This window comes from Astatotilapia calliptera, chromosome 4, assembly GCF_964374335.1.
Source record: "Astatotilapia calliptera chromosome 4, fAstCal68.1, whole genome shotgun sequence".
Taxonomy (NCBI): domain Eukaryota; kingdom Metazoa; phylum Chordata; class Actinopteri; order Cichliformes; family Cichlidae; genus Astatotilapia; species Astatotilapia calliptera.
Genome location: NC_137425.1, coordinates 12,253,373 through 12,281,253, shown reverse-complemented (window position 1 = coordinate 12,281,253; position 27,881 = coordinate 12,253,373). Strand labels below are relative to the sequence as shown.

General features: G+C 41.2%; 1 protein-coding gene across 5 annotated transcripts; it reads left to right on the top strand.

The window, feature by feature from the left end:
• Positions 1 to 15: 15 nt before the first annotated feature.
• arhgap44a (Rho GTPase activating protein 44a) lies at positions 16 to 25,938 on the top strand. Of its 5 annotated transcripts, XM_026164787.2 has the most exons (23): positions 16 to 343; positions 10,236 to 10,275; positions 10,951 to 11,070; positions 11,150 to 11,226; positions 11,381 to 11,492; positions 11,626 to 11,702; positions 11,810 to 11,924; positions 12,107 to 12,175; positions 12,782 to 12,863; positions 13,122 to 13,249; positions 13,391 to 13,502; positions 13,925 to 14,006; positions 14,180 to 14,260; positions 14,740 to 14,853; positions 14,948 to 15,039; positions 15,871 to 16,054; positions 16,899 to 16,916; positions 17,025 to 17,213; positions 18,352 to 18,864; positions 20,440 to 20,585; positions 20,695 to 21,096; positions 21,746 to 21,797; positions 22,821 to 22,960. In XM_026164787.2, the coding sequence occupies exons 1-22, from the start codon at positions 291 to 293 to the stop codon at positions 21,751 to 21,753; spliced, it is 2,814 nt and encodes a 937-aa protein (XP_026020572.1). In that variant the 5' UTR covers positions 16 to 290; the 3' UTR covers positions 21,754 to 21,797; positions 22,821 to 22,960. The 5 variants fall into 5 exon arrangements, with proteins under 5 accessions (XP_026020572.1, XP_026020573.1, XP_026020569.1 ...); XM_026164788.2 differs by lacking the exon at positions 21,746 to 21,797 and having other exon boundaries at positions 20,695 to 20,769; positions 22,821 to 25,938; XM_026164784.2 differs by lacking the exon at positions 21,746 to 21,797 and having other exon boundaries at positions 18 to 343; positions 22,821 to 25,938.
• The last annotated feature ends 1,943 nt before the right edge of the window (positions 25,939 to 27,881 follow it).

Genomic DNA, 27,881 nt, shown 5'->3' with positions numbered 1-27,881 from the left:
CTACTTGTCACTGCTGTCGCTCCCTGCCTGTGTGTACGCGCGGTGGACTGGTCCAGCATCCCTGCGCAGGCAATGGAGCAAATATAGATGTGCAAAAAATATACATATATCTATCAATTGAAAATATGTAATCGTGGAATACTTCTTCGGCGCTGGCAGCTTGCGATGAGGGAAAGGGGGGGAATGGGAGATTGGAATTTGTGCTGCACCTCTGTGGAGGATGGAGATATGTATTGTGAGAAGTAATGCGGAATATTTCCCCTCGTAGGTGCTAACAGAGAAAATACAAGATGAAGAAGCAATTCAATCGGATGCGACAGCTCGCCAACCAAACGGTGGGAAGGTAAGGAAACCGTTTCCGTGCGCTATTGTCGCGACTGGCCAAGTCAAAGAGAGGAGAACCCCCCTGCATGGCCCCAGAAGGATGCGAATCGGATGAATGCAAACAGACTTTCATTCTTTAATTTGCCCCTTTTTTCCCCTTTTTGCGCTTTTTGCTTATTTACTGAAGTATATTGTATACCTCATGTTCAAAACGCCCTAAGTGTTCTATGCGTAATACCAACTGGAATAGGCTACCGCATAGGCAGCGTGTAGGCGCATTGCCACAGTAGCTCCAACCTGCCCACGGAAATATGTTAAATATAGAAAATCACAGCGACATGGACCATCAAATAGTGACGACCCAATTTTTATGACAGAGTATCATCGGTGGAGTTTGACAAATATGGCATTGCCAAGTTATGTCGTGATTAAAATAGACTCCTGTCACCGAACCTGTCGATAGGTAAACGTGATGCAGACGGATGCAGTGTGGGCTGCGACGTGAGGGGAAAATGAGAAAAAGGCGCAATGTTTTTATTACGCAGTGATATCAGCTGTGAGGAGGGAAGCACCTCTTAGGCGTGAGTTATCCACTCCGTGAATTCCTGAAGGTCGTGATCACGCCTCCCTGATGCGCTTCTGGAATGATATGTGTCAGTTTAAATGGACGGTTTTCCATTCCACTGAACGTGCTAAAACTAAATTAGGGGTTTCTGAAGACAGATTTCCACCTCTGTCCTCACCGTCCAATCTTTTCATGTTCTTGCTCTGCTTCTGAATGGTTCTGAAATCCGGTGACATTTTACACCGATCCAGTGGGCTTATCAGTCTTCCCCCACCCTCTGTGTTCAGGGAAAGCAGCTTGTCAAGCAGCGCTGGGCCAGAAGGTGTTCTCTGCCCAGCAGGGGGGTGGGAGGGGAGGGATTAGGACCAGGAGGTGTGGGTCATTATTATTATTATTATTATTATGCGGAGGGGCACACATTGCAGGCTGTGTTGGTGCTATCATTTTTGTTTTCCCCATAGGTCATACTGCTTTTTCTAGCCTCAGTCTTTTTTATCATCATTTCTTCTAGTGACTCATTAGAGTGTTTGTGTGTGTGGGTGTGATTCTGGATATGTGTGTGGGCAAGCAGGTTGGAGGACTTCAGATGGCCACAGAAGATATGGCACTTTTCCTTTTATGCATGTGTACGTGCACATATACAGCTTATTTAATGCAGATGGTCCAAGTGGTGCTAGTGTAAGTAGAAAATTAGCTCATTTCTGGGGCTGTCTAAGTTGGTCTGTTTGTACCACAGTGATAATGAGGAACATAACTCTCCCCGGACAGCCCTGCTGGGCTCTTAATAATAACAGTGGTCCATAACAAGAACTGCCACTCTCAAACCATAGTCAGAGATTTGATCTTTGGATCAAGAAGTAATGGATCTGACCCTGTGGTGACCTTGAACAGTGTCAAACACTGGCTATGCCAATGGAGATAGATCACTATCTATCTGGAAAAACCAAATCTAGCAACTAATGACCCGATCATGCTGGTTTGACGATCATGTTTTGTTTGTTTTGAGGTTTCTTTCGCTAGAAAAGAGCAGGTGTCTCCATTCAGTAACTATGTCTGTATTTCTCCACCACTTATAATTTGAAGGATTTTAAGAGGTGTATAGAGGTGCTGAAGCATGGTTCATTTGGAGAGCTAAATTTAAACAGCTCTTATTTAGATTAAACTGCGTAACATAAATGTTTCTTGATATTACCACCAATAAAGTAAACACGTATGCTGTATGCATACACTATGTGTGGATCCAGGTGTTCTGCACCTACATGCCTTAGAGTGTTAGTGTCGGACAGTGGGAAAAATGTGTACATATCACAAATGTGCAGATTTATTGGACTTTTACAAGCATTTATACAAGAAACAGTCTTATCATGCCAATGTCATTTTGCTGCTCTTCCTTGCACACTGCTCTTGCAGAAGATATACTATTATATAGTGCATTAAGTAAAATGGACTTGATTTAGCTTTACCCCTGAGCTGTCTTTTAATTCCGCTGGTTTTGTCCTGTGAGTAATGCAGGGCTCCTATAGGAAAGAATAAAGTGCCAAAACAGTGAAAACAGGCTTCATATTAACTGTTCTGCTGACTCAAGCTTTAACCATCCTCAGACTGGAGCAGGGTTTCTCTGTGGGTATGGCCTTTGGTCCCCCTGAAACTCAGTGCTCTCTTTAGATTTGATAATACCAGTGACAGGTCCTGTTACTAAGAATATGTAGAGTTACATTTTATCATTTAGAAACAAGATTTAATAATAAAATTATGCTTTAGTTTATTTATTGTAGGTTTCTTTATTAAGAATAGACTCATAACTCATATCTTTTTAATAACTGTTTTTTACTATATCTGCTCGTCTTTTTGTCTTGTATTGGCATTTGTAATGGCAAGTCTATAATGAAGGTCTTCTTTTAGCTGGGGGTTGGTGTTCAGGTGTGCTGTGTCAGCATCCCTCTGGCTCTCCAAGGCGGCTGCTGCTGCTGCTTCTGCTTCTGCTGCAGCTTGCCTGGGTGAGACCCATGTCATGTGATCACCAGCTTGACCAATTACCTCTGTGGAGCAAAAGGGTGTGCAGCCATGCATACTTTAGTGCTAACAGAAATGTGTTTTGGTACAGCAGGAGAGACCTGTATTATAAATATTATTTTTGGACATTAACCTTTAATTGAGATTTTAGTCTCCGTGAAAACTCTCCTGTACTTTAGTGTTTGCATTTGTCTAAAAAAAGACATTCTAATTTTTTGGTGTCCTTACAGGAAGCAAGCAAAAGATTATATTGGTTCATCCAGCTCCCACCCTTCATTTCTCTTGACCTATTTCTCTATTCCCAACTCACTGTCCTATGTAGGTCTAGGACAGACTGTTAAAAAGATTCTATGATTCAAGACTGTAAGAATATGATTTCCTGCACAGTAACATTTACATATAGATACAAAAAAAAACCCCAGGACTATCTCATTCCCTAACACACCCACATTCCATCTTTGCACTCTGCTTCTGCCACCTTTGTGGTGTTCGCAAATACCTCTATGATAGATGCATTCTTCTTACTTGTGCCTTCTAGCTCACCAATCCACAATGCAATTATCTGAAAATGGCAGTCATTTGTGGGCTGTTTTCTCTTTCATGCATTGTCTCTTACTCGGTTTCTATCTCTTTTCTGACGCAGTAAGCGAATGAATTATTGTTAAGCACGCAGGTGGCCGATTTACAGATTGTGGATGTGGAAAATGTCCACATTTTTTGAAGGTTTCAGTCCCGTTATATCTGGTGTAACACTAACACAGAATTTCATAAAAAATAACATCATATCAACAGTCAAACATGGTGGTGGTCAAACAGTGTGATGCTCTGGGGCTGCTTTGCTGCTTTAGGAAATGGTCGACTTGATGTAATTGATGGAACCATGAATTCTGCTGTCGACCAGAATATCCTGAAGTTAAATGTCTGGTCATTAGTTCATACCCTGAAGCTCAAGCACACTCGGCTTATGTAGCAGGACAATCTAAAACACACCAGGAAGTCCACATTTGAAAGGTTTTTGAGTGACCTAATCGAAGTTTAGTACTAATATTAGGTTGAGATATAAGCTTAAACAAGCTGTCCACGCTTAAAATCCCTCCAATGTGGCTGAGTTAAAACAATTCTGCAAAGAAGAGTGGGCCATCATTCCTCCACAGTGATGTGAAAGACTCATTGCCAGTTATTAGAAACGCGTGATTGCAGTTCTTGCTGCCAAGAGTGGTGCAACAAGTTATTATGATTAGGGCTCATATTATTGTTTTACACAGGATCAGGTAGGTATGGATAAGTTGTTGTCGTTTTTTCCTTAATAAATGAAATCATCATATAAAACAATGCATTTTGTATTTACTTGAGTTATGTTGGGTTTTTCTACTATTGAAATTTGTTTGATTATCTAAAACATCTAAGTGTGACAAATATGCACAAAATAAATAAGCAATGAAGCAAATACTTTCTCACTGCACTGTATAAAGTAGAGAGAGGAAGGGGCAGAAACAGCATTGAGCACTAATATGTAGCTGACCATATTAACACTGAAAACAAATTACTGTTAGAATAAGAAGTAGGTGTCTGTGCTTGTTTTTAAATTCAGTGCAAGATTAACACATTCACACCTCTTGGTGAGAATGTGTGCCAGGCTCTAAAAGGGCATATGGTCGCTGACAGGTAACTTGTTGCATGAAAATGCAGCGTCCCCCACCTCTCAGCTCTCTGTTCCTCCTCTTAGCCTTGATTCTCTGGGTTGGAACCATAGAAATCTTGGAGCAAGTTGCATTCACAATCTGATTCACTGCTGTTATTGTCTTTTTTGTAATCATTTCTAGCTGAACATGGAACGACATTGTGGTGTTATGAATTATTATGAAGCCATCAACAGTCAGAAGTGAATCATTATGTGTGCGCTAGATCATGCGAGAGCCGTTGCTAAATAAGTGTAACCCTCCCATATCCCCATCAGTGCCTTTCAGAGACAGCATACTACAGGGTATGGTAGAGATAAAGAGCCTTTGTCAAGGGGCCATTTTGGCCATCAAAAGAGAGATGATGTAATATCAGAGAGAAGCGCTGTTTCTCCCTCTCCATGTCACTCGTGTTGATTCATTCAAAAGACTAACCTCTTAAAGAGCCCCTGTACTAAAGATCAACTAAAAAACTCGGTACTGATTTTTTATTTTTTTTTGTTTTTTTTTTAAAGAACAAACAACAAAACTTGCAACATTTTGAAGGAGATTGATTAATCCCATCAGATCCAGATTCTCCTGTGGAGTTTTATTTTCGTTTTGTCCCTATTGACCTGGCTCCTGTACAAGTGATCATGTACACAGCAGGGTGGCAAATAGAAGAACTCACATGATAATAATGGTGTCACAGAAATTCTGCAATATATCACAAGACAATCTTCTCTGATACATAATGAGATCTGTGTAACTGAAGTAATTTGCCCTAAATTGGTAAAAATAAATAAATAAATAAATAAAAGAAAAAAAAAGAAATAGGGATTGTGTATTTATTCACTGCGCTTTAATGTCAGTGTGAGCGTGTGTGTGTGTGTGTGTGTAATGTCATTATTGTTCATTCCAGTAATGTGTCAGTTGAGCTAATTAGAGATCTGATTCGCTTTCCACCACCATCCACCATTTTCCTCTTGTGAATATCTTCTTCTTCATTTAAGTTTCCATTCGCATTACCCTCATTTATCTGAGAGGCCTCCCCCCACAAAAACCCGTAAAATAGCAAGTCAAAATGTCAGGGAAGCTGTTTAACTGTTTAACAGCGACTCAATAACTGGATTGCAAGAGAAAGCAGTAGAATAGCATTGCTGCATCAATATTTTGACGTGACATGTCAAAGTATTAGGGTTGACCCAGGCTGTTGCTCATGATATCATCTCCAACAGGGATGCAGAGAATGAATCACTAAAGGCTAAATTTATGATGATACCACTGTACATAAAGTTCTCTGGTATATAATTCTTAGTACTAAACTGCTATAAATGAACTGGACAAGCTTGGCATTGTTAAAAAGAAAAACGAGACGGGTGACTCCCTTTAAGCATGCTCACTTCCGTCCATTCAAGAATGTCAATAGGCTCAGAACAGGAAGCACTGATCTACTAATAACAACTTCCTGTTTTATTTACCTCTTTTTCCCCTTTGCTTTTTCCCCTTTGCTGTTTAATCATTCTCCAGCTCCTTTTTTTTTGTGCACAGCAAATATAGTCGTTCCTTTGCTTTGGTTGCCTAGAAACGCTCATTTAGTATTAGCTGTTTCATCACATTCGTTTGACTCTGCCAGCGCACATGTTACATTTCCCAAAATGGTGAAGAAATTTATAGCTTTAACAAAAAAGGTGGCAAAAAAAAGGTTTCATTTCTAAGTAAAGGATTGTTTTGACCTTTGCTGCTTTGTCGTAGTTTATTGTTTGCTTGCATTTGAAGTCATTTAGGTGCTGTGTGTGTGTGTGTGTGTGTGTGTGTGTGTGTGTGTGTGTGTGTGTGTGTGTGTGTGTGTCTGTGTGTGTCTTTCGGAAGATGACAAGTGTAAAAACACAGTTAAGCCACATTGTTGCGCGCCTTTTTGTCGAAATTATTCAGCGCACCATGAATAAAGTTATTAGAGATAACTCAGTGCTTGTGTTTCCAGTGAAACATTAGGCTACTGAACACTGCAGGCTCTCACTCTCTCTTTCATTCACTCCTTCTCTGGACGCATGTGTGTGTGTATATGTGCATGCCTGTGTGCATGTATGTGCTCACAGTTGCATACCTGACAGAACTGTGACCTAGTTTAGTGGACAACTACAGTAAGTGGGTTTTTCTGTTTTAGTAACCCCGTATCCCATCGCCTGCCCCGCCTCATCGTTTGGGTAGAAACCAACTGGGCCTTTAGATGCACGATGCAGGTCTAGAGAAAACAAAAAGCAATCAGTGGAGAAATATTCACGGAGCATCTCAAGCATAAACACCATTGTGGGTTTTTGTGTGTGTCATTGCTTGTGTGTATGTATATAACTGACTGTGGATCTCATGCCAGCGCTCCAGGGTGTGCAATGCCCCGCTGAGGCCCAGGGCCACCATTCTGCTCCACTACCCTCCCCTAGCAGTACAAGACCTAGCATCCAGTGTAGCTCTTCCAGGCCTCAGAGTAGGGGCCTTTGTTAGCCATGCTAGCAGTGTGAGCAAACCAGATAATGACCTTTTTTTTTCCTTTTTGTCCTGCTGAATCTCAGACAAACTGAAAGTCAGCAACAGCCAGCAATTGGCTCGCTACCAATGCAATATGTTCTAGACAGCGGCTGCTTCTTTATTCGCATTTTGATTATGTCAGCATGGATTATTTATGCTTTCATAAACCATGCTCAGTGCTGGGGGGCTAACGATGCAGCTGTCCAACATTGACACAGCTTGAGATAAAAATATATAGATGCAAGCTAACATTTTAACTGCAACTTAACAGAAATACAACGAATTATAATCTCTGAAACCTTACAAATATGTCCTAAACAGACCTTACCTAGACTTTTTTTCATCTCAGCTCTTTGCTAATGTTCCTCCCAGATGTAGAAAAAGTTTGTCATTCTGGCAGCTGATCATCTTGCGCAAATATTGTGTCAACTCATTTATCTTCCTCCGCTCTCTGGGATCGTTCATGTTTGCATTGCTCCGATTTGAAGTCCTTTTCACCAGTGTTACATTTTGCATGCAAGACTGTAATAAATGTCTGCAATTTGAACATTACTTCATTAACCTGCATATTTTTAGATGACTGTGCACGTGTTTGTATTGAGTCATCACCAGTTCCAGGTAAAGGAATGCCTGCATAGTGGCAGATGGTTGGCATAAACCTGGCAACGTCTCCCTTTCCCTCCATGAGCATACCACCTGCGAGGTTGCCAACTCTCCCACGTCTTTATTTTCCTCCCAGGTCTCACTTTGCACGATATTTGCTGAGAAGAACATCTCTCCTCACCTCTAAGCTGTCCCTGAAGCTAGACTTACATCAGGTTCGGTAGGGCCAAGAAACTTCAGTACCCCCCAGTTTTCATGCCTCGACAATGCTGCTTTTTCTCTGCATCTTCGCAGCAAGATTATGTGCGATGCTGCTTTCCTAAGAGGAAATGCCACTCTCTGAAAACAAACAAACTCATAGAACAAGACAGCGCTGCCTTTGAAGATAGACTCCAATCTGTTTGATGTCTAGGTCATAATAGCCACACCGCTTGCGGTCCTTGAGGATGCTAGATGTCTATGATTTAAATTGTTATTGCCTCCTTTTAAACAACAAATCCAGTCAGCTGATCAGCCTGCAATAGACAGTGGCAGTGACAATGCAGAGCAACTACCTACTTTCAGTACATAATACAGTCTTGCATGGGAGGTTGTTTCATAAACCATGGCATTTCAGAGTTTTTTTGTCTGGTGGAGTGTTCAGCAGAACGGTGCCAAACTTTAGTGTGCTGCTTGGGTTATTTTTGTCCTCCCTTTGTCATGTAATCTGCAATCTGCGATCGCAGTTATCCTTATAAATCACGCCAGAAATCTCTTGCTTTGCTATCTTTCTGTCGCTCTCTCTTAGACATGCACACACACATTTCCTGTATTTTGCCTCCTAGCTCATTGAGTAGAGCAGTTTTCCGAGAGGCTGGCTGTGATTAGATCCACTGGTACATGATTTGACCCAGTTCCCATGGCTCCATGCTCACTTTTTTTTTTCTCTGAGGCTGGAGATGCTAATGTCTCAATAGTTCAGCTTTCTGTTATTGGTAATGTGTAAACAACTGTGTGTCAACATTAGACACTTTTTAGTCATTTCATACTTTGCCTCTTTTTAGCAACAGTTTTAGAGAGCTGTTATGTTGCCTGTTTGATAACATACATGAAAACAGCATTTTGGTAATATGCTTCTGAATTATTTCCCCTGGCTCGTGACAATTATTGCACAAACCAAGGTCCTTTATATAATTTGCTTTGCCAAGATAAATTCAGATTCATTATTTGCGGTTGGCATGGGCATAGTCTGGGCACAATCACAGGAAGAGGCTGTGTGTACAGGAAGGGAAGTCCCAAGTAACTGTGTTCTGCTGGGGATCTCAAAATGCCTCATTTTAGGAGGTCAGATGGTCTGCCCGATCCCTGTTTCTTGGCAGAAAGCATATGTTAACCTCCACATTAGGTATTCCTTATATATTGTTTATATATTGCATGCATTAAAGTTTGGTTGGTGTCAGATTCTGTAATAGTTTACCACAAAAAAGAAAATGTACAATAAAATTGTTCTTAGGAGACAAGTGGCTATTCTGTCTTTTCTTATAGGATCATAAACGGCATGTTAAGCTATATGGAAAATGTCCTTGCTGACTAAAGTCATAAAATGAAAGCTGATTGAACTGAGCTGACACCATGTATTTGTAAAATCCAGTGGTTTGCTCTTTTCTGAACTAATGGCTCTTTCACTTCTCCGGATGAGTAGCTTTATCTGCTTCATCTGCTCTGCAGCCCTTTCCTTCAGTCTTTGGCTCAATCCCCATCTGCTGGATTTTTAGTAGGATGTGATGCAGTGGGAATTAACACATTTGAATCGGCGGCTTTAATGTGCTGTTGTTATGCATTGTTGAAGATGATAACTTAAAGAGACACTTGCATTCTTACACAAACTCACCCACTTACACCAAAGAGGCAGGTGTGCATGCGGCCCATAAATTTTGGAGCATTGCCACATTGGTAAATGAGCCTTCTATACCCACAGCATTTTGAGAAAGACACGCAAGAATTGTAAAATGTGTTAAATTATTCAAAACCAAACTGGCATGTCATCAAGAACTTAAAAAGGTAGCATGTCTGATGTTATTTCTCCTGTGTGAATCAGAAACTGTGTGATTGTGGCAGCTGTTCTGTGTGTATATGGAAGCACCAAGATGCCGCCTACCCAATGAAGAGCATACCAAAGCTTCGTAATTCTTTGTGCGCATTGGGCAATAATTCCTTTCATTTGTTTTCATCAGAAAACAAAAAATAACATAAAATAATACAAGGAAGAGAGAAGCCGAATACTTTAAACCATGGGTTAGTTTCCCAGTGAGAAAGTTTGCTTCTCTTTCTTGAATGCAGTGTTTAATATATGAAATTTAATAAGCTCTGCATAGGAAAGATGATGAATGAACATTTTCCAAGAATTTCTGCTATCTTGCAGTAATGTTTTATTGGTCTAGAATTGATTCCCATATCTTTCCCTACATACTGATAAAATTGCCACATGCAATCATGTTTTTGTGGATTTAAGAATACGAAAGAAAACGTATTAATATATATGTTTGTTTGTTTTTTTATCTTTACAGAGCAGAAAAAACAGAGGTGTTGAGCGAAGACCTTCTACAGGTGAGCTGTAGATGTGTATGGGAGCTGTGATGTCAGATGTGTATATATGTGCACCTGTGAACAGCAGTGAATTATTAGTAGTCTGTAATAAATTGATAATGATTATTAAACATCAAAAATAATGTCCGTCAAAATCACCACATGGTACATTGGGAACAATGTACTTTAATTGCTATATATTCTGTACTTTTTTTAAAGTGCACTTGAGTCACAGTTCTGCCAGCTTTCCAAAGTGTTTTTTATTTGTATTTTTTCTTTGGACATTGGCTGCTTTTTCAATTATTTTCAGTCAAATCCTCAAACATGACCATTTTCAGAGGATTTCTTTTTTTGCTTCTTTGTTTTCCTCCCATCATGCCCAATCGGTCAGGGCTGAGGGCTGCCCTTTTATTATTTTGACACAGAACAGAACCAGCCAAAATTCAAAGAAGAGCTCTAAATGTCCTTCAAGAAGCCCAGAGAACTATTCCTGAAGACTAATTGAAGAAATGGCAAGAAAGCTTGCCTTTTTTCAATCCTTTTTTAAAATATCACAGGTTTACTGTCAGTATGTACCGTGAAGAGAGAGCAGGTGCTGATTCATGATGCTGCGTTAGAGCTGACAGTTATGTTGCATCTGTGAGGACACATGTGTGCATGTAAGCACATTCACCTGCTCTGTGTGTGCTTTCCCAGGTGGAGAAACGCCTAGATCTGGTCAAGCAGGTGTCACACAGCACTCACAAAAAACTGAATGCCTGCCTGCAGGGTCAGCAGGGGACTGATATGGAGAAGAGATCTGTAAAGTCACCTTCTGTGAGTACGGGCGTCAGTCCTGCTGGCAACTGTTGAAGTTTACAGAAGTGCGTGTAACATTTTTTCTATGTACCGTCAGAAAAAATTACCGCTTACCATCCTGGCACAATGCATGGAAGAAGGGGCTGCAGTGTTGGGGGAAGACTCTCTCCTGGGGTTAGTGACTACTAATACGCCTGTGCTTAACTCACACACACACAGAGTCATCTTTAATTACAGATTTGGCAGCTGAATTCTTCTCTGTCCTTATTATCCTTGTGTTTAATTGTATTTGATTGCTTATGACTTTGTGCTTGGCTTTTACCAACAGAAAAATGCTGAAGCTCTGTGGGGAGACAGAGGAGAAGCTCGCCCAGGAACTCATTCAGTTTGAGTACCAGATAGAGAGAGATGTGGTGGAGCCTCTTTATGTCCTTGCGGAGGTGAGCAGATAGTGTTATTTTAATGTACCAGTTAAAAGTTGCATTTTGGTGTTTTTATTTCCATTGCTATTAGCAGAAACAAAGTATAATGAGTTGACTGTTTTCATATTAACTCCTTGGATTTTTTTTTCAGGTGGACATTCCTAATATCCAGAAACAGAGGAAGCACTTAGCTAAACTTGTCCTGGACATGGACTCAGCACGAACAAGGTGAACAGTGTTCAAACAGTGAGGCTAAAACCTGCTGTGGTTAGTGTATTGCTAAAATAAAAACTTGGAATGTCTAAAGCAGGGGCGACTGCCTCATTTACCCACAGATATCAACAGTCATCCAAGTCATCCAGTCACCCCAGCACTCTGCAGCCCGGTGCCAAGTCTGAGTCCCTAAGAGAGGAGATGGAGGAGACAGCCAATCGGATGGAAATTTGCAGAGTGAGTCAACGATCAGAGCTACGTGTATATCATGCCTTCATCCAGCTACTTTTGCCCTCCTCTTTGATTTATAACACTTGCACATGAATCAGACACAAATGGGCCACAGTCATGGAATGATATTAAAGTTCTATCTATGATGTTAGTGAGATTATTTCCTTAAGACGATTTTTCTTTTTCAGGATCAGTTGTCAGCAGATATGTACAATTTCATGGCCAAAGAAATAGACTATGCAAACTACTTCCAGACGGTAAGTCAAATATGTCATCAAATTGGCAAATTGTTTTGTTTTTTGTCTTTTGGTGTAAGAGTTCATTTACACCAACAACATTAAATATGGGAGCTACACAACTGCTTCATATCATGTAGGTCCCACTCATGTTGTCACTTCTAACCTGTTGGGGTATGGACAGGACATGTGGCATTAAAACTTGATATTTTGGCTCCTTTGTGATCAGGCCTTCTCTGGCATATCCAGATTAGGATTCTAAGAGGCTCGGTTAGGTCAACGCCTTGGTGTCTTTGTTGTGTTGATTAAAACCATGTCCGAGCGGGTTTGTTATTTGGCGGTGAGCATTGCCCTACTGGTTGAAGCCACTGCCTTCAGGGCATGTCATTGCCTGAATTGGTGGGTGTGGTTGGTGCGCAGCGATGAGTACTACGTGTCAGTGAATGAATGAATAAGACGATGAGTGTTGCTGTCTTAACCTGCCGGACATTTTAACGTTGCGGCTGATAAGAATCAGATTTTTTTTGCGTTTAAGCACAAGCTGTAGTAAACACTGAAGATGACTTTAAAATCATAATTGTTTGGTGCATTATCTTATATTTTATTTCCCCCTGCTCTCCTCTGTAGCTGATAGAAACGCAGGCAGAATATCACAGGAAGTCATTAGAGATTCTTCATAGTGTCCTACCCCAGATTAAAGCTCACCAAGGTGAGTCATGCATTGTGTCAAGAGCTATGTGTGTGTGTTTGTGTTGAGATCTGCTCCATTTCTGTACCCGAAGGAATACCAAGATGATCAGTAAAGAATACACTAATAGGCCTGGCATGTTACATAACAACATAATTAAGGAACAGTTATGCACCTTGATATTTAATTAATGGTTAATTTACAATTGCTAGACAAAAGACATGATGCATAGGGTTGTTTTTATCCACGTGTGATTCTGGGCACTGTTTGGTATTGCAGAGGCGTGGGTGGAGAAGCCGTCGTATGGCAAGTCCCTGGAGGAACACCTGACTATAAGTGGGAGAGAGATTGCCTTCCCCATCGAAGCCTGTGTCACCATGTTGCTAGAGTGCGGCATGCAAGAGGAGGTAGAAGAAACGCACATATACATGAATCACTTGTCCATAATTAACATTTAATGGAAATATTCAAAATCTGCGTTGTGTTCCTGCTCAGATGTGTTAGATATGATAATTACACATCACGTGTTTCCTGTGTGGGGGCTGTAGGGCCTCTTTAGAGTGGCTCCATCAGCCTCCAAGCTGAAGAAGCTGAAAGCGTCCCTGGACTGTGGAGTTCTTGATGTGCAGGAGTACTCCTCCGATCCACACGCCATCGCAGGTGATCTACGCCCACATAAATGCATTGTTCAAAGCACATTTCCATAACAACAATCCCAACTCTCTGTAATTGTTAGAGGCTAAATTGTAAACAGCCAATTATTTTCACTCCATGATCAAAAGTTCATTTGTAAAAAGCTGAAGTGTTTGCAGTCTTTTTTTGGACATAATGCACTTTGCAAATGTGGTTCTTTGGAAAATGTCTTCTTCCCAAGAGCTTTCTCTTCAGATATTGCTGTTCATTTCACAGATTAGCATGAAATCTGTGTTGAGCTGTCTGACTTTGGCAGATGCACTAGCTATGAGGGCCTGCTAGAGGGGAGTAGAGATATGGAGCATGGGCCAGTAGAGAGAAAACAACCCTCCACTTCTTTCAAAGAGCTGACCAGTTTTTACGCTGTCCTTGTTTTTTTAATCCCACAGGGGCCCTGAAATCATACCTTCGTGAGCTCCCAGATCCACTGATGACCACTGAACTTTATGATGAATGGATTCAAGCCTCCAAGTGAGTTGCTGTACTCTTAAGAGTATTTTCTCAAATTGTGCCATTGGCAGTGATTAAAAATAGAAACCAGTTCAGCGTGTTAGTACAGGGCCCCTAACTGTCAAAAAGAAAAATGATGACATTTATAAAGAAGTAGAGCAACAGTAAACCGTAATAACTTTATATTTCCTCAGCATTCAAGACATTGACAAGAGACTACAGGCGTTGATGGCAACATGTGAAAAACTCCCCACAGACAACTTAAACAATTTCAGGTCAGTTTCTTTCCCTGATTTTCTGCCCATTGATTTGCAGGATTGCACATGTTTCAGTGTAGCCTTACTATCATAAACAAGACATTAGGAGATCAAAAACCGGGAAAGTATGTAGAAACAAAACTGGACCACATCCAAGTGAAAATCCGGGTGAAATCCTTTCAAATATCTACTCAACTTGTGCCACCTACAGGAAATAATATTAACAGCAGGATCAGCAACTTTAGAAGTACAAGAATCACTGACAAGAAAATTACTGTAATGTCTTTGCAGTACTCGTAGTTGTACCTCCTGCAGGCAATAACTCATGCTGTTTTACAGTCTTATTTACTGCCTGCAGGTGGCACGTCTAATATTGCTGCTATTATTTTTTTTTTTACTTTATAATCAGTAAATGGTACAAGCAGACATGTCACATCTAACCAAAAACAGTGGGTTATACTTTTAAAATGCACAGTTAATTTTATCCAATCCTACAGATATTTGATCAAATTCTTAGCCAAGCTGAGTGAGTATCAGGATGCTAACAAGATGACTCCTGGTAACATGGCTATTGTCCTTGGACCAAACTTGCTCTGGACACACAATGAACCGTATGTATTCTTAAAGCAACTAATAATTTTATTCTTTGGATTTAAACCAACGATTGAGTGACTCTGCTATAGCTCACTTGTCTGCTCTATCCAGGAACATGACAGAGATGATGACGACCGTGTCCCTACAGATTGTTGGCATCATCGAGCCAATCATTCAGCATGCTGACTGGTTCTTCCCTGGAGGTGGGGATTACACACTATGTATGTAAAATTGTAACTGCGCTGGGCATCTTATCTGTTTTCTTGTTTAAATTATATCATTGTAAGTAACAATTAGGGGATTTGAGATGATAAAAACATTGCCCAGAACAAAAAAGTGTTTAGCTTTATTCAAATGGACATAGTTTTGCATGTCATAATCATGCAAACATCTCAAAAATCATATGGTTGCATGGCTATTCTCCCCAGCCTGATAATACAAGACAATAATGATACAAACAAACACCATACAGCAATACAGCAAACTGACTAACCCAATAAAAAACATACATAAACATACTTAACAATGGACAAGACACTATGGACCCTTAACAAAGGTAATGCCTGTTTTTTGTCACGCTTCAGAAATAAAAGAACCACTGATGTTTCATATTTCTGTATGTTGAAGGGACTGCAAGAAACTCACTCTGGTGATATTTAAATGTATACATCTTTTTTTTTTTCATTTTTGTGGATTTGAACAGCAGCACCTGGTTGGTGTATCAACTACTATTATACATTGATTCACAGCACAGTGCAATGCTGATGTTGCAGCATGTGACTTAAATTGAAGATTAACTGTTATTGATTGGATGTTCTCTGTAGACTTTCATATGCTAAAAAAGCATTAAAATGTCATTTTAGTACTGTATTTGTTGCATAGCTTAATCTTAATTTTATTATAGTTATTTCAGTTCTTCATACTAACTGTGGGTTTTTTTGGAGTAATTGTGTGCACTCAAAACGCACACAATTCTAAACATTACTGTAAGTATAATAGACTACATGCTGATGGTGTGTCTGCTTCTGCCTCAGAGATTGAGTTCAACTTGACAGGCAGCTATGGAAGCCCGATCCACACCAACCACAACTCCAACTACAGCTCTATGCCCTCACCAGACATGGACCAATCCGATCGCAAGCAGCAGCACGATCAGAGCCGACGCCCACTGAGTGTCGCCACTGACAACATGATGCTGGAGTTTTACAAGAAAGATGGGTATGATGCCAAGTGCTCACTTCTGCTACCCACCTCTCACTCTCCTTCAGTCTCTCTCTTTCCACCCACGCCTCTTCTCAGGCAACAGATACTGAATTCTTATATTTGAGGAGAGCAGCGTTTGCACATTAAGATCCTCCGATCTAAAGTTTTCATTCGGATGAGTCAGAAGCCTTCATAAGCAGCACAGAAATCAGTTTCTTGTTAAATATCTTATCTCACCGTAATATATACAGGTGTATCTTTAATTATCAGGATTCATCAAGAGAAGCCTGAAAACTGCCCTCATTTAAATACGTAGGGCTGAATAAGTTTGAATGGCATGGTCTCTATGGCAACAGGTTTCTGATGGAGAGCTGCTAGGTTTTTTTCTTCAAGAGGAAATATTTCTCCAATCCCATCCTCCCACACCCAACTCCTCGTTCACAGTCTGGATTGCACGTCACCTGGCATGACTCATTCACTGAGACGGTGGAATATCACTGGAGAAATTAGAACCAACACCTTGAACAAAACACCCCAATCAAGTGAACACAAAGGATGTAACACTAAAGGCATCAATCTAAATTTGTTTAAGCAACTATTCAATGTGGGGGAGAAGCCTGAGCTTTTCTTAGACTATAAAGGTTTAATTGGAAGAAATAACCCTCTAAATGGCATTCAGCAGATTAGCACATACTGGTTTTATGACCTGACTTTCTCTCTGAATCCCTTTACTGTTCCCTCTACTCATCTCCCTGCCATAATCATTGCTTCATATCAAATATTAAACATTTTGTGACCCTTGTCTGCATTACTTATGACCTCATGTCACTTTTGCCTCTCTTCTCCCTTACTAACGCAGCATTAGGAAGATACAAAGGTATTGTATCATTCCTTCTTCCCACGACTTCTTTCCTTACTATCCCCACTTGCCTCACATGAGTTTTGCTGATGTCACACATGAGTCTGTACATGTTTTTGTCTCCAGTATGGGCGTCAGGGTTATGGATACCTCCTGGGTGTCTCGTAAGGGTTCATCCACCCTGGCGCGTAAGGCTTCCTCCACTCCTCCAGGCATGCAAGGCCCCGGCTCCCCTGCAGACACACTCATCCCCGAGCAGCCCGGAGAGCTTGCCATCTCTCCGTCTGCCACACCTCCACTTGGAGAAAGGGTTTGGTAAGTCACCGTGGAGACCCTGGCCCTCGCTTCTCCATGCATCCACCCGTGTTCGTTTTTATTGTCATCACCATCATTACCATCATCTTGCACTGGTTCTTGGCCGTGTTAACCATGCTTCCATTCATATGCAATGCTTCCATCTTTTTTTTGGAGTATCTCCCTCAACATGTTCATGTCGCATTCTGTTCTGAATTTGTTTTCAGACATCACACATTCTTAGAGTTGTCCTTGTGTCCATTTGTCAGGTCACTGTGGGTAAAATTTGCCAAAAAAAAGGCCCATTTCTTTTCAAATCTGAAGGATTTTAGTCCTAATACTGTATAAACAAGTTTTGTTTATCTACGTGACGCAAAGCTTCAACCTGCTAGTTGTTGCGTGCATGCTAATCTATCCAATATCCCATTGTTGTGGCTTGGCTTTCTCAGCTTTGGTCGTGAATTAGTTATTTTTCTGTTGACACGCAGACTGATTTCACAATTTCTTTGGTATCATTATCACAATTAAACACATGAGTAATCACCTCATGGTCACTGGCTCTGCCTATGTGGCAGACAAGAAATATTATGGCTTCTGGCTTGGCTGTCTTTCTCCCCCCCACCCCCATTTCCTGTGGCTCTTTCAGCCTTTGAAAGGGTTTTGTGTCTGTTTCACACTGCCCTGGGCTGACTGCAGGACCTGCGATACAAACAAGTCATATAGGATTAAGGCGGGTAGGGCTTCCATATCCAGCAGTGAGGAGAGTTTCAGTCATCAACTCAACTTGGTATTACTGAAAGCTGCAGACCAGCACTTTGGTTCCAGAGAAGGATCCTCACAGCTCTATGCAGTGTGCAGACACAAGGTGATCACAGAGGGAGTCCTACACACTGTATCATTTTTTCTTTCACAATGAAACTTAATTTTCTTTGCTATTTCTTTGTGCTTGTCTTTGTATTTGCAATAAGCTGACTGTGTACCCACTGCCCACCGCAAGATGCAGCACTTTTTTTTGCCAACTGGTTTCGGCTTCGAACTGACTAACACACTAACACACCTTAATCATCCAAACAGCTTATCCTATATCGCTCCAGTGCGTTTCCCTGTTCAGTCAATAGAGCTGTTTCTTTTGTGCTGTCTATTCTCTTAATATCTACAGCTCAGACAACGTGTCGCTCAATCGGCCGGACACCTCTCATGCCCACCCGCCCCCAGGGGAGGACCGTCCACCCCCCCCTTACCCCACTTCTATGTGCCACACTGCCCCCCACCACTTCTATCCCAAACCCCCGCCCTGCGCTCGCCCTGTGGCACCAGGTCCAGAGTCCCAGCCGCCTGGCTCACCCCCACCCCCAATGCGCTGGTCTGGCTTCACTCCCCCTGTTCCTCCCCCTTCCTCCTCTTCTTCCTCCTCCTCCTCGTCACTTGACATCAATTCGAACCCCAAACCTAGCTGTCTTCACTTCCCCAAACACAGCCCGCCTGGTGACATGTCGCATGCCCCCCCACAAGACACTAATGCTTTGCCCCTCTACGTCAAAACCCCCTTGGTACTAACCCGTCATGACCAGAGCCTTGGCAACCCCCCTAGCCTCCCTTCATCCGTGCCCCCGCCCCCGCCGTGGGCTGCCTGCCCCTGTGCCAGAGAGAGAGGACCCCCCAGGCTGACTAGGTAAATACAACACACGCCTGGCCACTATGGATGCATCACAGAGTGGCAGCTGTATTTCTCCTTTAGCTCGCTGGCTCATATTTTTTCTTTTTTTCTTTTTTTATTACCTCTCCCATCAAATTGCATAGCTGAGATTCTGTAACACACAGGTTGTCTCAGGATGCCTGTCAGCTGGGTTGCCTAGCAACCAAGGATGTTACTGGCTTATATAGCGCTCAGTTTGTTGCTGTTATTGAGTAGATGATAAATACACAAGGAATGGCTTCGAACTAGAATAGAAATGTATTTATTGTCAAGTCTGCTGCAGTTTTTCTACTAACCAGCACACAGTACATGAAAAACCTCTTCGTTTTTTTTGAAGAATTTTAAGGATTTATGAGATTAGCAAAATAGGAACCCTAACAGTGCAGTACCTCCAGCTGGACCCAAAGTGCTGAGTTTTACAGTTTTGCCTCTGATAGTTTCTTGAGTCAGAAGTCTTTGGTGCTACTACCAAACAGGACGGTGTGAATCATTACACCAAATCTCTGTCTGTGGTCAGAACTTGTTTTTTTAACACTTTTCCTGTGATTTGGAAAGCTGATGACCTGTGGTTCGGAAGTCTGCTGAAGATGTACAACTAAAACGAATACCATTTAATTAGATGGCAACTTTAAATGGCACTTCTATAAGTGTGTTATTTTTTGTTTGTTTGTCTGTTTTTTTCTTACTTGTGGTGGTGATGGTGGAGGGGGTGGGGGGGTATTCAAATGGGTCATGTAAAACAAAGTTTCTAAACCGTTTTTAAGCAATTATTTGTTATTGTTGTTCATGCAGTTTATTTAGAGTCACTCGACTTCGGTTCATTTATGTACTCAGTTAATACTTTGTCAGTCATATCTAGTTGCATGAAGTGTCTCTCATCTATTTTGAGTGTATTGTCACTGTCCAAAGACACATTCAATCCGTATTCACACCCTGTTGTTTACTAAATCTGGCAAACGTTCTGCAAGCCCAGGTGGAATTTTTCTGTTTGTTAATCACTCGTGAAAATGAATGTCACATCCCAGTAATTGAGTTTCTTAGCACATATATAGTCAATATACTGGTATTGCTCAATTATTTTTTGAAGTGTTTGTCTTATTCTTTTCTATAGTGTAGTGGTTTACACATTTGCCAAGCAACAGAGCCATGATTCCTTTTAAGAGGGAGACAGAAATCCTCCAGGGATGCATCAGGAAGGGCATCTGCTGTAAAAATCTGCCCAATCAAATATGTAGAGCTACCTGCTGTGGCAACCCCTTGTGAATAAGGAAACACCCAGAAGTAGCTTTTGTTGCAGGGGGATTGAAAGCATCTGCATCCATACAGAATATTGTGCACCAACTTTTTGTAAATCTATTAAAAAAATAACAAACAGGTGTTGAGATTTTGAACTGCTTTCCTTGAGATTAGAAAAATGTTATTAACAGTGGAAGCAGCCATGTATATGATGGTGATGATGGTGTAGTGACTGTAAATGTAGACTGCGATGAGTCCAAAACACTGTTTATATGTTTATATGTTCACATAATAATATATATCCATCCTTTTCAGTTCATTGAAGAGTAAAGAGCTTTCCCCTGTAATTGGACACAAAGCCATCCAGGTCGCAGGTCCAACAGTACCCCCCAGCAGTAGCCCTCAAAGCAGCAGCCAGTCTCCCCACTCCACAGAGCACAGTCCACACACCCTGCGCAAAGGTCAGGGCCTCAGTAATATGTGCTTTCATTGACATTGACATTGAAGTTTTAAACATGTCTTATTCGTATTTCCACAGGTAACTTTAATATGACTATGGTGTGTTAACAGGTTCCAAGAAGTTGGCTCCCGTGCCTCCTAAGGTCCCATACGGCCAGTCTGGAGGGATGTCTGACCAGTCCACAGGTCAGCCGTCACCAGTCAGCCTGTCCCCTACACCTCCTAGCACCCCTTCCCCTTATGGACTGGCATGTCCTCCAGGTCAAGTACCACCGTCCTCCCCTGGGCAGACCCCACTGGGTACACCCCACTCTCTTTCGTCCCCGCCTTCCCTGACGGGGACACTCACCAAGTCGCGGCCTGCCCCTAAGCCCAGGCAGAGACCCAGCCTGCCCCCTCCTCAGCCACCCATAGCCCCTCCGGGGCTAACTGGCCCACCTGTGGCCCCAGTCCCTCAGCCCATGGAGCAGGGCCTCCTGGATGGACTGTCTCCTGGGGAGAGCATGTCTACAGGTAAACATCAACCCTTGGCAACAACACCCCCACCGCCACCCCCACAGGTGGGGCTGCAGCGGCCCTCTCTCAGACTCGCTGTGGCTCTGTCCAATGGAGACGGTGGACGAGTGTAGGACTCTGTAGAACCTGTCACTGTAGACAAACCTGTCCCCTTTACTGACTGCTCCCAAACAAATGTCCGAATGAATACAAGTTGCCTTTTAGACACAGATGCCTGAGAATGATAAGAAAATGTAAATATTAGCATTTCTTGTGCTACTGTAGTAAGGAAATCTCTTGAACAATGTATTCATTGCTTGTGTTATGTGATGATGTTTCTGGGTAATGTGTGGAAACATCAGAGAAGCATAGCTCGTCCTGCTTGTATGAAAGTTGCCATTAGATTCATCATGTGCTCTCTGTTTATCTGTGTTACCCAGACCCCCACTTGGCAGAGGTAGGTCAGAGGCTTACACAGTTCACACCAGTCTAGCATCTCTTACTGGGTAGCAGGAGTGGAAACCTAGCCAGACAAACCCAACGATAAAGCTACAATATGATGTTCTCAAACTGAGGTGCTCTGTCAATATATATACACCAGTGATTTTGTCACTTTGTTATATTTATCATTCTCTTGTTCCCCCTGCTACTATTGTGTACTTTGCAGCTGTGTGAGGCCAGGGATTCAGTGTGGGCTAAGTGTGAGGGGGACTTTTAGGGTAAGCCAGACCGCCCCCGCCCCATATACTCCATCTCACTGCCTGGCCTCGTACCGTGGATGCCTCTGGGGTCTCCTGCAGCCTGCCTCAAACATACCTACCCTGTAATGCCCAATCATAATCCCCGTCCTTTTTTAGCAGGTTGGCTGTACTTTCCTTGCACTGTCTTCAACCAATAATGCACGGCTTAAGGACTTCCCAGAGTGCATCACACTGCGCTCACATTGCAGATGCCATTGCTTACAACGGTTTCATCTTAAAGCCCCTTTCCTTTTGTTCCCCATTCCCAGCCCTATGCTGGCAGACATCTCCAACGCCCCTGCCACTCGTATCAGGGGGGTCACAGGTAACCCCCACTCCTCCTTTGGCAGGTTCATCGCTTTTTATAACCTCTGCTTCCTCTTACTACACTGCCACACTCCATCTCATTCCGACACAGGAGTACCCATCCGTCTCTGTTTGGATCTGCCGCTTCCATTAAATGGAGCAGCACGTAAGAGTATCTATATTCACAGCAAATACTAATTTCAGTCCTCTAGAGATCTCCATTCTTACTTTAAGCCCACTTGGTGTCTTGGTGCCATTTTCTTTCCAGAGAGTTCCACACACATCCTGTTGCCTCCTTGATGTTTATCTGTCCACTGTTGTAAACATGTAATTTGTCACTGTGCAGTCATTTTGACTTGTTATTGTATTTTATCTGACAGAATATCTGTTCTTCCTGTCTCAAAAGACACAAAAGGCAGCGACTCGCTACACTAGCCTCTACCAAGTTTATTGACATAATCAGCACCACACTGTAAAATGTGAAGCACACGTAATCTACTGATTCCTTCGATCATATGCCACTTACCATGAGTTCAGACTCAAAACAATTAATATTATTTCTGCTCTCTTTCATTTTTACACTCCATTTTCATTGTCATATTGCCCTCTCCTCCTCCTCTTCCTTTTCCCGGTGCTCATTATCACCATCCACACTATTCTGCTCACCATACTCACCTTTCCCATCCTCACCATTAGATATCTTCAATTATGAAATCCCTTCCATCAATGTCAATCTGGACAGCCTCATCGATGAGTTCAGCGGTGCCCCCTGCAGGAGGTCCATGGCAGTGACAGATCCAGAGGGGGATGGTGTGCCTGAGGAGGAGCCCCAGAGCACCACTCTATGACCTATCACCCATAGGCATCATTTCCAGAACCCCTATGGCTGTACATACTCTTTAACTGTCTCCGCCAAGGCCCGATGGAAAAACACTGGCCGCACCATTGCCAACCAGAAAATGAACCCTCCCTCACATCTGCTACAGGCTGCAAACAAACTGAACTTTTCCAACTGCTTGCTAGTAAATTAGTGTGACTACAACTACCAAAAGAAAAAAGAAAAAAAAAACACACCAAAATGCCATAGTGGAGGAACAGTTGCCTTTAGGAGGAAAGACTGGAATTTAGATGAGTATTGCATTAAAAAGATTTTTTTTTCTAATTTCTTTTTATAGCTTTGCTTTGTCGTTTAATGCAGTGGTCTGTATTTCTGTGTTTTCAAGTTTCTTTTTGCCTTATTAGAACATGCAATCAAATTGCAATATGATATTTGCAAGTTGTACAATATTTGGTTAGGGAAACTCAGAGCCTGACATGGTTTGGAGCAAAGCCCATCCTCAGGGTGAAACGGAAACACGGAGCGAGAGCGTAGTCTGATTTTATTGCTCACAGGGTATTCAAGCTTTGTGCACATTAGGAATATGCGGAGCCCCAGAGACAGGCTTTGCATGCCAGAGTAACATTTAACGTTGTTTTTCTTAGTGCCACTCCCCATTTTAAATTCCCCTCTTCTGTCGCAAGTACAGCTACAGTGCTCTGTCTGAAATTTACCTTTAGGTGAACTCACTTTAACTCACTTTATACCAGCACAGTAAGAGAAGAATGTTATTATGATTCAAGTTTTTGTACTTCTTGCATCCATTATTTATTTAGAAAGCACCACGACGTGTTTGCATGACAAGCCAATATCGATCGACCTGCTTCTTACCAAGAGCCGGAGAATGGCAGTGCTTTATTTTGTGCGAGTGTTACTGTTGTTGTTCACACCGAAAAGTAACTTTAGTTCCCACCCCAGTGCTGTAACAGTGAGTGATAACGGATGGATGACTACACTGCCTTTAGGTTCGTATGTCTTTCTCTTTTAACTTTGTTTCAAGTGCTTCAGGTTCAGTGACCTTTGACCCCTTGTGTAAATACAAAGACTGTACATAAACTGATGTATATAAGCTGAGAGGAAAACTATATGTAAAATGCATATCTTGAATATATAATAATGATATATGTGCTGATATTTATTGTGTAGAAAATGTAATGATTAAAAATTTGATGTTATTTTTGTCCCGACACACAATGAACAGGTTTACTGTAGAGTCATAATTTTTTCACTTTAACACCAGGTAACTATGATGCTGCAGCAGAAATGCAGAATGTTTTTTTCTGCTTAAAGAAAAAAAAATCAAATGTGGTCTTTCTAATTCTTCCTCTTAAGCTTTGACTTCAGGCATGCTAAAGGCCGAAGGAGTTGCACACAGATGCCATCTTCTCTTCTTTTTTGTTCGACTCAGTGATTTGTTTGCATGGGCCATCTAATGAATTCATAATGAGGACACATTTATCCCCTAAACTGCTGTTGTTAGTAGTAAAATTGGCGCACGTTTAAATTTGAAATAATTGCCCTTTGCTGTTATTTTCAGACAATTAATGATACAAATTTATCATGTAACAGATGCTGCAGTGGTAGTATAATTTCCTTCAAATATTCCGAGTACAATAACGTTGTCAGTTAAAGTGCAATTACAGTGTTTACTCATCCACGAGAGTCCAAAAAGTGGTCAAAGTCACCTTTCCCGAACCTGCAGAAATAAGCCATTAATTTCATTTGAAAGCCTTTTTGATTATAATTATTATTATTTTATGTGTGAATTAATCTCTGCCAAAATTAATTATAGATTATTCTCACTCCAGAAGTAATCAACTGTATGCCTCAGTGTGTGTTCTCAATGGACTTTGTTTATGAAGATTTTAGTGATGTTGATTATATTGATAGTTGTGGTAATTGTATGACAATTGCAAGTGCCCTCACACCGGTTGTTATTTTGGAACTATAGACATAATTAATGTGTGCTAGAGGATTTAATTTTCTGTGCTGGATCCATACATTTATACAAGGAGGCAGGTTTGTTTCTGAATGTGACTGACTCAGATCTCATATAGCAGGCTACCTGATTTTGTAATACCTAACAGGACAAGTAAGAGTTAGCATTGGACAGAAGGTTGATTAGGGCCTTATGGCATGTATTGTTACCAGTACCGAGCAGCATAAATGTAACGTTTTTGTGAATCATTACTGGAACTTGGAGCCACTTAAAAGCATGCATATATAGGTGTAATTATTATGTCGCCAAACAAGGGAAAAAATCTGTACCCTTCCCCATAACACAAATCATAATTGTTTAAAAGAATTACGACAGTAAAGTAACAGCAGATTTCAAGTGCATATCCATCGGTTGCAACAAAGTTGCATAGGTTTATCATTTAACTTAAGTTGGCCTATATTTCCTAACTCACCTCATCATCAAGTATGTTGAAAAAGTAAAGCCCAGTTTGTTTGCATTATTTTGTGTGTGTGCGTGTGTGTGCGTGCGTGCATGGGTGAGAGGGTGGCGTGAAAGAAAAGCAAAAAAAAAAAAAGTAAAATGTGAAAATGTGTTTCATGCATGCGCTTAGATAGTGTTTTGATAATCCATGTTTTCTGTCGATCACAATTTTCTTTATGGATTGTAAGAAGGACCATGAATAAACTCTAAGCCTGTAGATGGACTCTAGAGAATGTGGATCGTTAAGACAAATGGTCCTTTGTGGGTTTCAGAGCAATACGGTGGAGGAGTAGACGTTGTCTGTGGATGTACTGCCTCCTTCTGCTTTCACTACTAATGTACAAAAAAAACCTGCTGCTTGTCAAGCCCACCCGTCCCACCCCTTCCTCTGCTTAGCATATCAAGTGGAACACAGTATGTACTGTGAAGCCTACCTGCAATCCTTATCAGAATGTCAGAAAGAAATATATATATTAAACTCTACATTTTTAATAATCTCACCTGGTTAACGTGGGTTTTATTTGATATACGTCTTGTTATTTATAAAGTGAATATTTATAAAAGTTCCTTACCTAGTTACAATTTTAAGGTTCCTATTCAAGTTGTAATTGCAATTTGAGACACGTCCATGTTAGTTTTTCTACTTTTCAAGAGCATATTTCTCTACTACATTATTCTATTAGACCCCATGCAAAATTTTACATATGACAGAAACCATCTTTATTTCAGTAACAGCACATAAGAAAAAGCTGATGGTTAGCTTTTGCATTCTTTTAGCATGCTAGCTATGCTAACATGTCGACTGCCACTCTCCAAGCTTCAATGTTATGGTCACTGATGTGCTAGCTAAGTTAACTAGTGCTAAATTTCAAACAAAGTAAACAATGTGATGCTAGTGGAAGTTATATTTTGGTTAAGTTCACTTTGTAATATTTTTTGTTGTTGTTCACATGATTGGGGTGATACTGATGGCTAATATTAGGCACCTGTTTGCCCGATGTTGGAGAGAGGAATAATGGGTTCTTATGTGTTTTTGTTCACATCAATGTCCCTTTTTCTGGTAAATGGACTGGTACTTGCATAGCACTTCTCTACTCAAACTGATCAGTCAAAGTGTTTTTTACTACAAGTTACATTTACCCAATTACACACATATACAAGCAATGTTCCCTCTAAGCTGCGCACGAGTGCAATTGCGCACAGAAAATCTGCGTTGCGCACACAAAAAAAAAAAATCTAACCTGAATTTAAAGTAAAATTAATACTTTAACAATTCTGTTTTGCAGTGTTAGTCAGTAAGTGACTAGCTGCTCCTGTATGGGATTAGAACAATGCCACCTTATCCCATAGTCCAGCTAATAATGAGATTCACATTCGTATATATGCAGCTAATCAACGTCGTTGACAGGCTATGACAGCGTCCTTGTGTGCAGACACCGGGGTTTTAGCTAGCAAAGCGGCGTGGCTGATGTGGAGTGAAGCCACGTTAATCACAACGTGTACAACCATTGGAGATGTGAGCAGGACAGACGGAACAATTGACGGGAAAAGTGTGGACTTTATACCAGATTTTATATTGCGTTGATAGGCCACGTAAAACCGGAGTTATGATAAAAATATATGCAACGTTTGGTTTTCTTCCTGAATACTATCGTTGTTTATATTTACTGTGGGAAGAAACGGTAAAAACGGTGTTTTATAAGGAAAACCTCGAAAGCGCTCTCCGCCTTTGAGCAAAAACAAAACCAAAAAAACCCCAACCTTTCCTATTGGTCGAAAAATATACCATGTCGACCAATCAAAAAACGATATGGCAACATGGCATTTAGTTGTTTAGGAAGGGGGAAGTTTTAGGAGCGACGGCAGTGTCTTGAGATTGAGTGAGAGATTTTCGATGTTTAACGCAAATCTCGTGCAGTTAGTGTGTAGTGTAGTCAATAGTTTTGTTGTGTGTGTCAGAACAATGAGGCCACTACTGAATGTTACAGGTGTTACAGGAGTGATACATCTCCTGTTGTCAGGCCTGCAGGTATCAGGCTGTTGTTCTTCTTTATCTCATAGTGGACAGAAATTATTTTTTGGAGTGGCACAAATAATTTGTGTGGCATCAAATTTGATGCAGAACACCTGATTGTTCTATAAATAGTTTGAAATGTTAAAAAAAAACGCCTTGGCTGCATTTTTAGGTAAACAGCTGCAAAAAACTTTGTTGTTTACATAACTCAGTTACTTTTTTAAAGAAGTAACTATATAATTAATTGCCAAACATTGGTCATTATATTCTGTATTTTGCAGACAGAGAGTTACAGGACTCTCTCCCAGACCACAGACTCATACCTATAACACAAGTCACAGCTTTTTTTTTTCTTTTTCTTTTTTAAAAAAAAAAGAAAGTTGTGTTTTCAAATTTGGAGTTCAAGTTTTTACTTCCAATAGTGTT

Excerpts from the sequence above, each read along its gene's own strand:
- arhgap44a (XM_026164784.2), top strand. The coding sequence starts at position 291 with ATGAAGAAGCAATTCAATCGGATGCGACAGCTCGCCAACCAAACGGTG. Across the intron at positions 344-10,235 it reads GCCAACCAAACGGTGGGAAG|AGCAGAAAAAACAGAGGTGT; the intron begins GTAAGGAAACCG and ends TTATCTTTACAG. Across the intron at positions 13,250-13,390 it reads AGTGCGGCATGCAAGAGGAG|GGCCTCTTTAGAGTGGCTCC; the intron begins GTAGAAGAAACG and ends TGGGGGCTGTAG.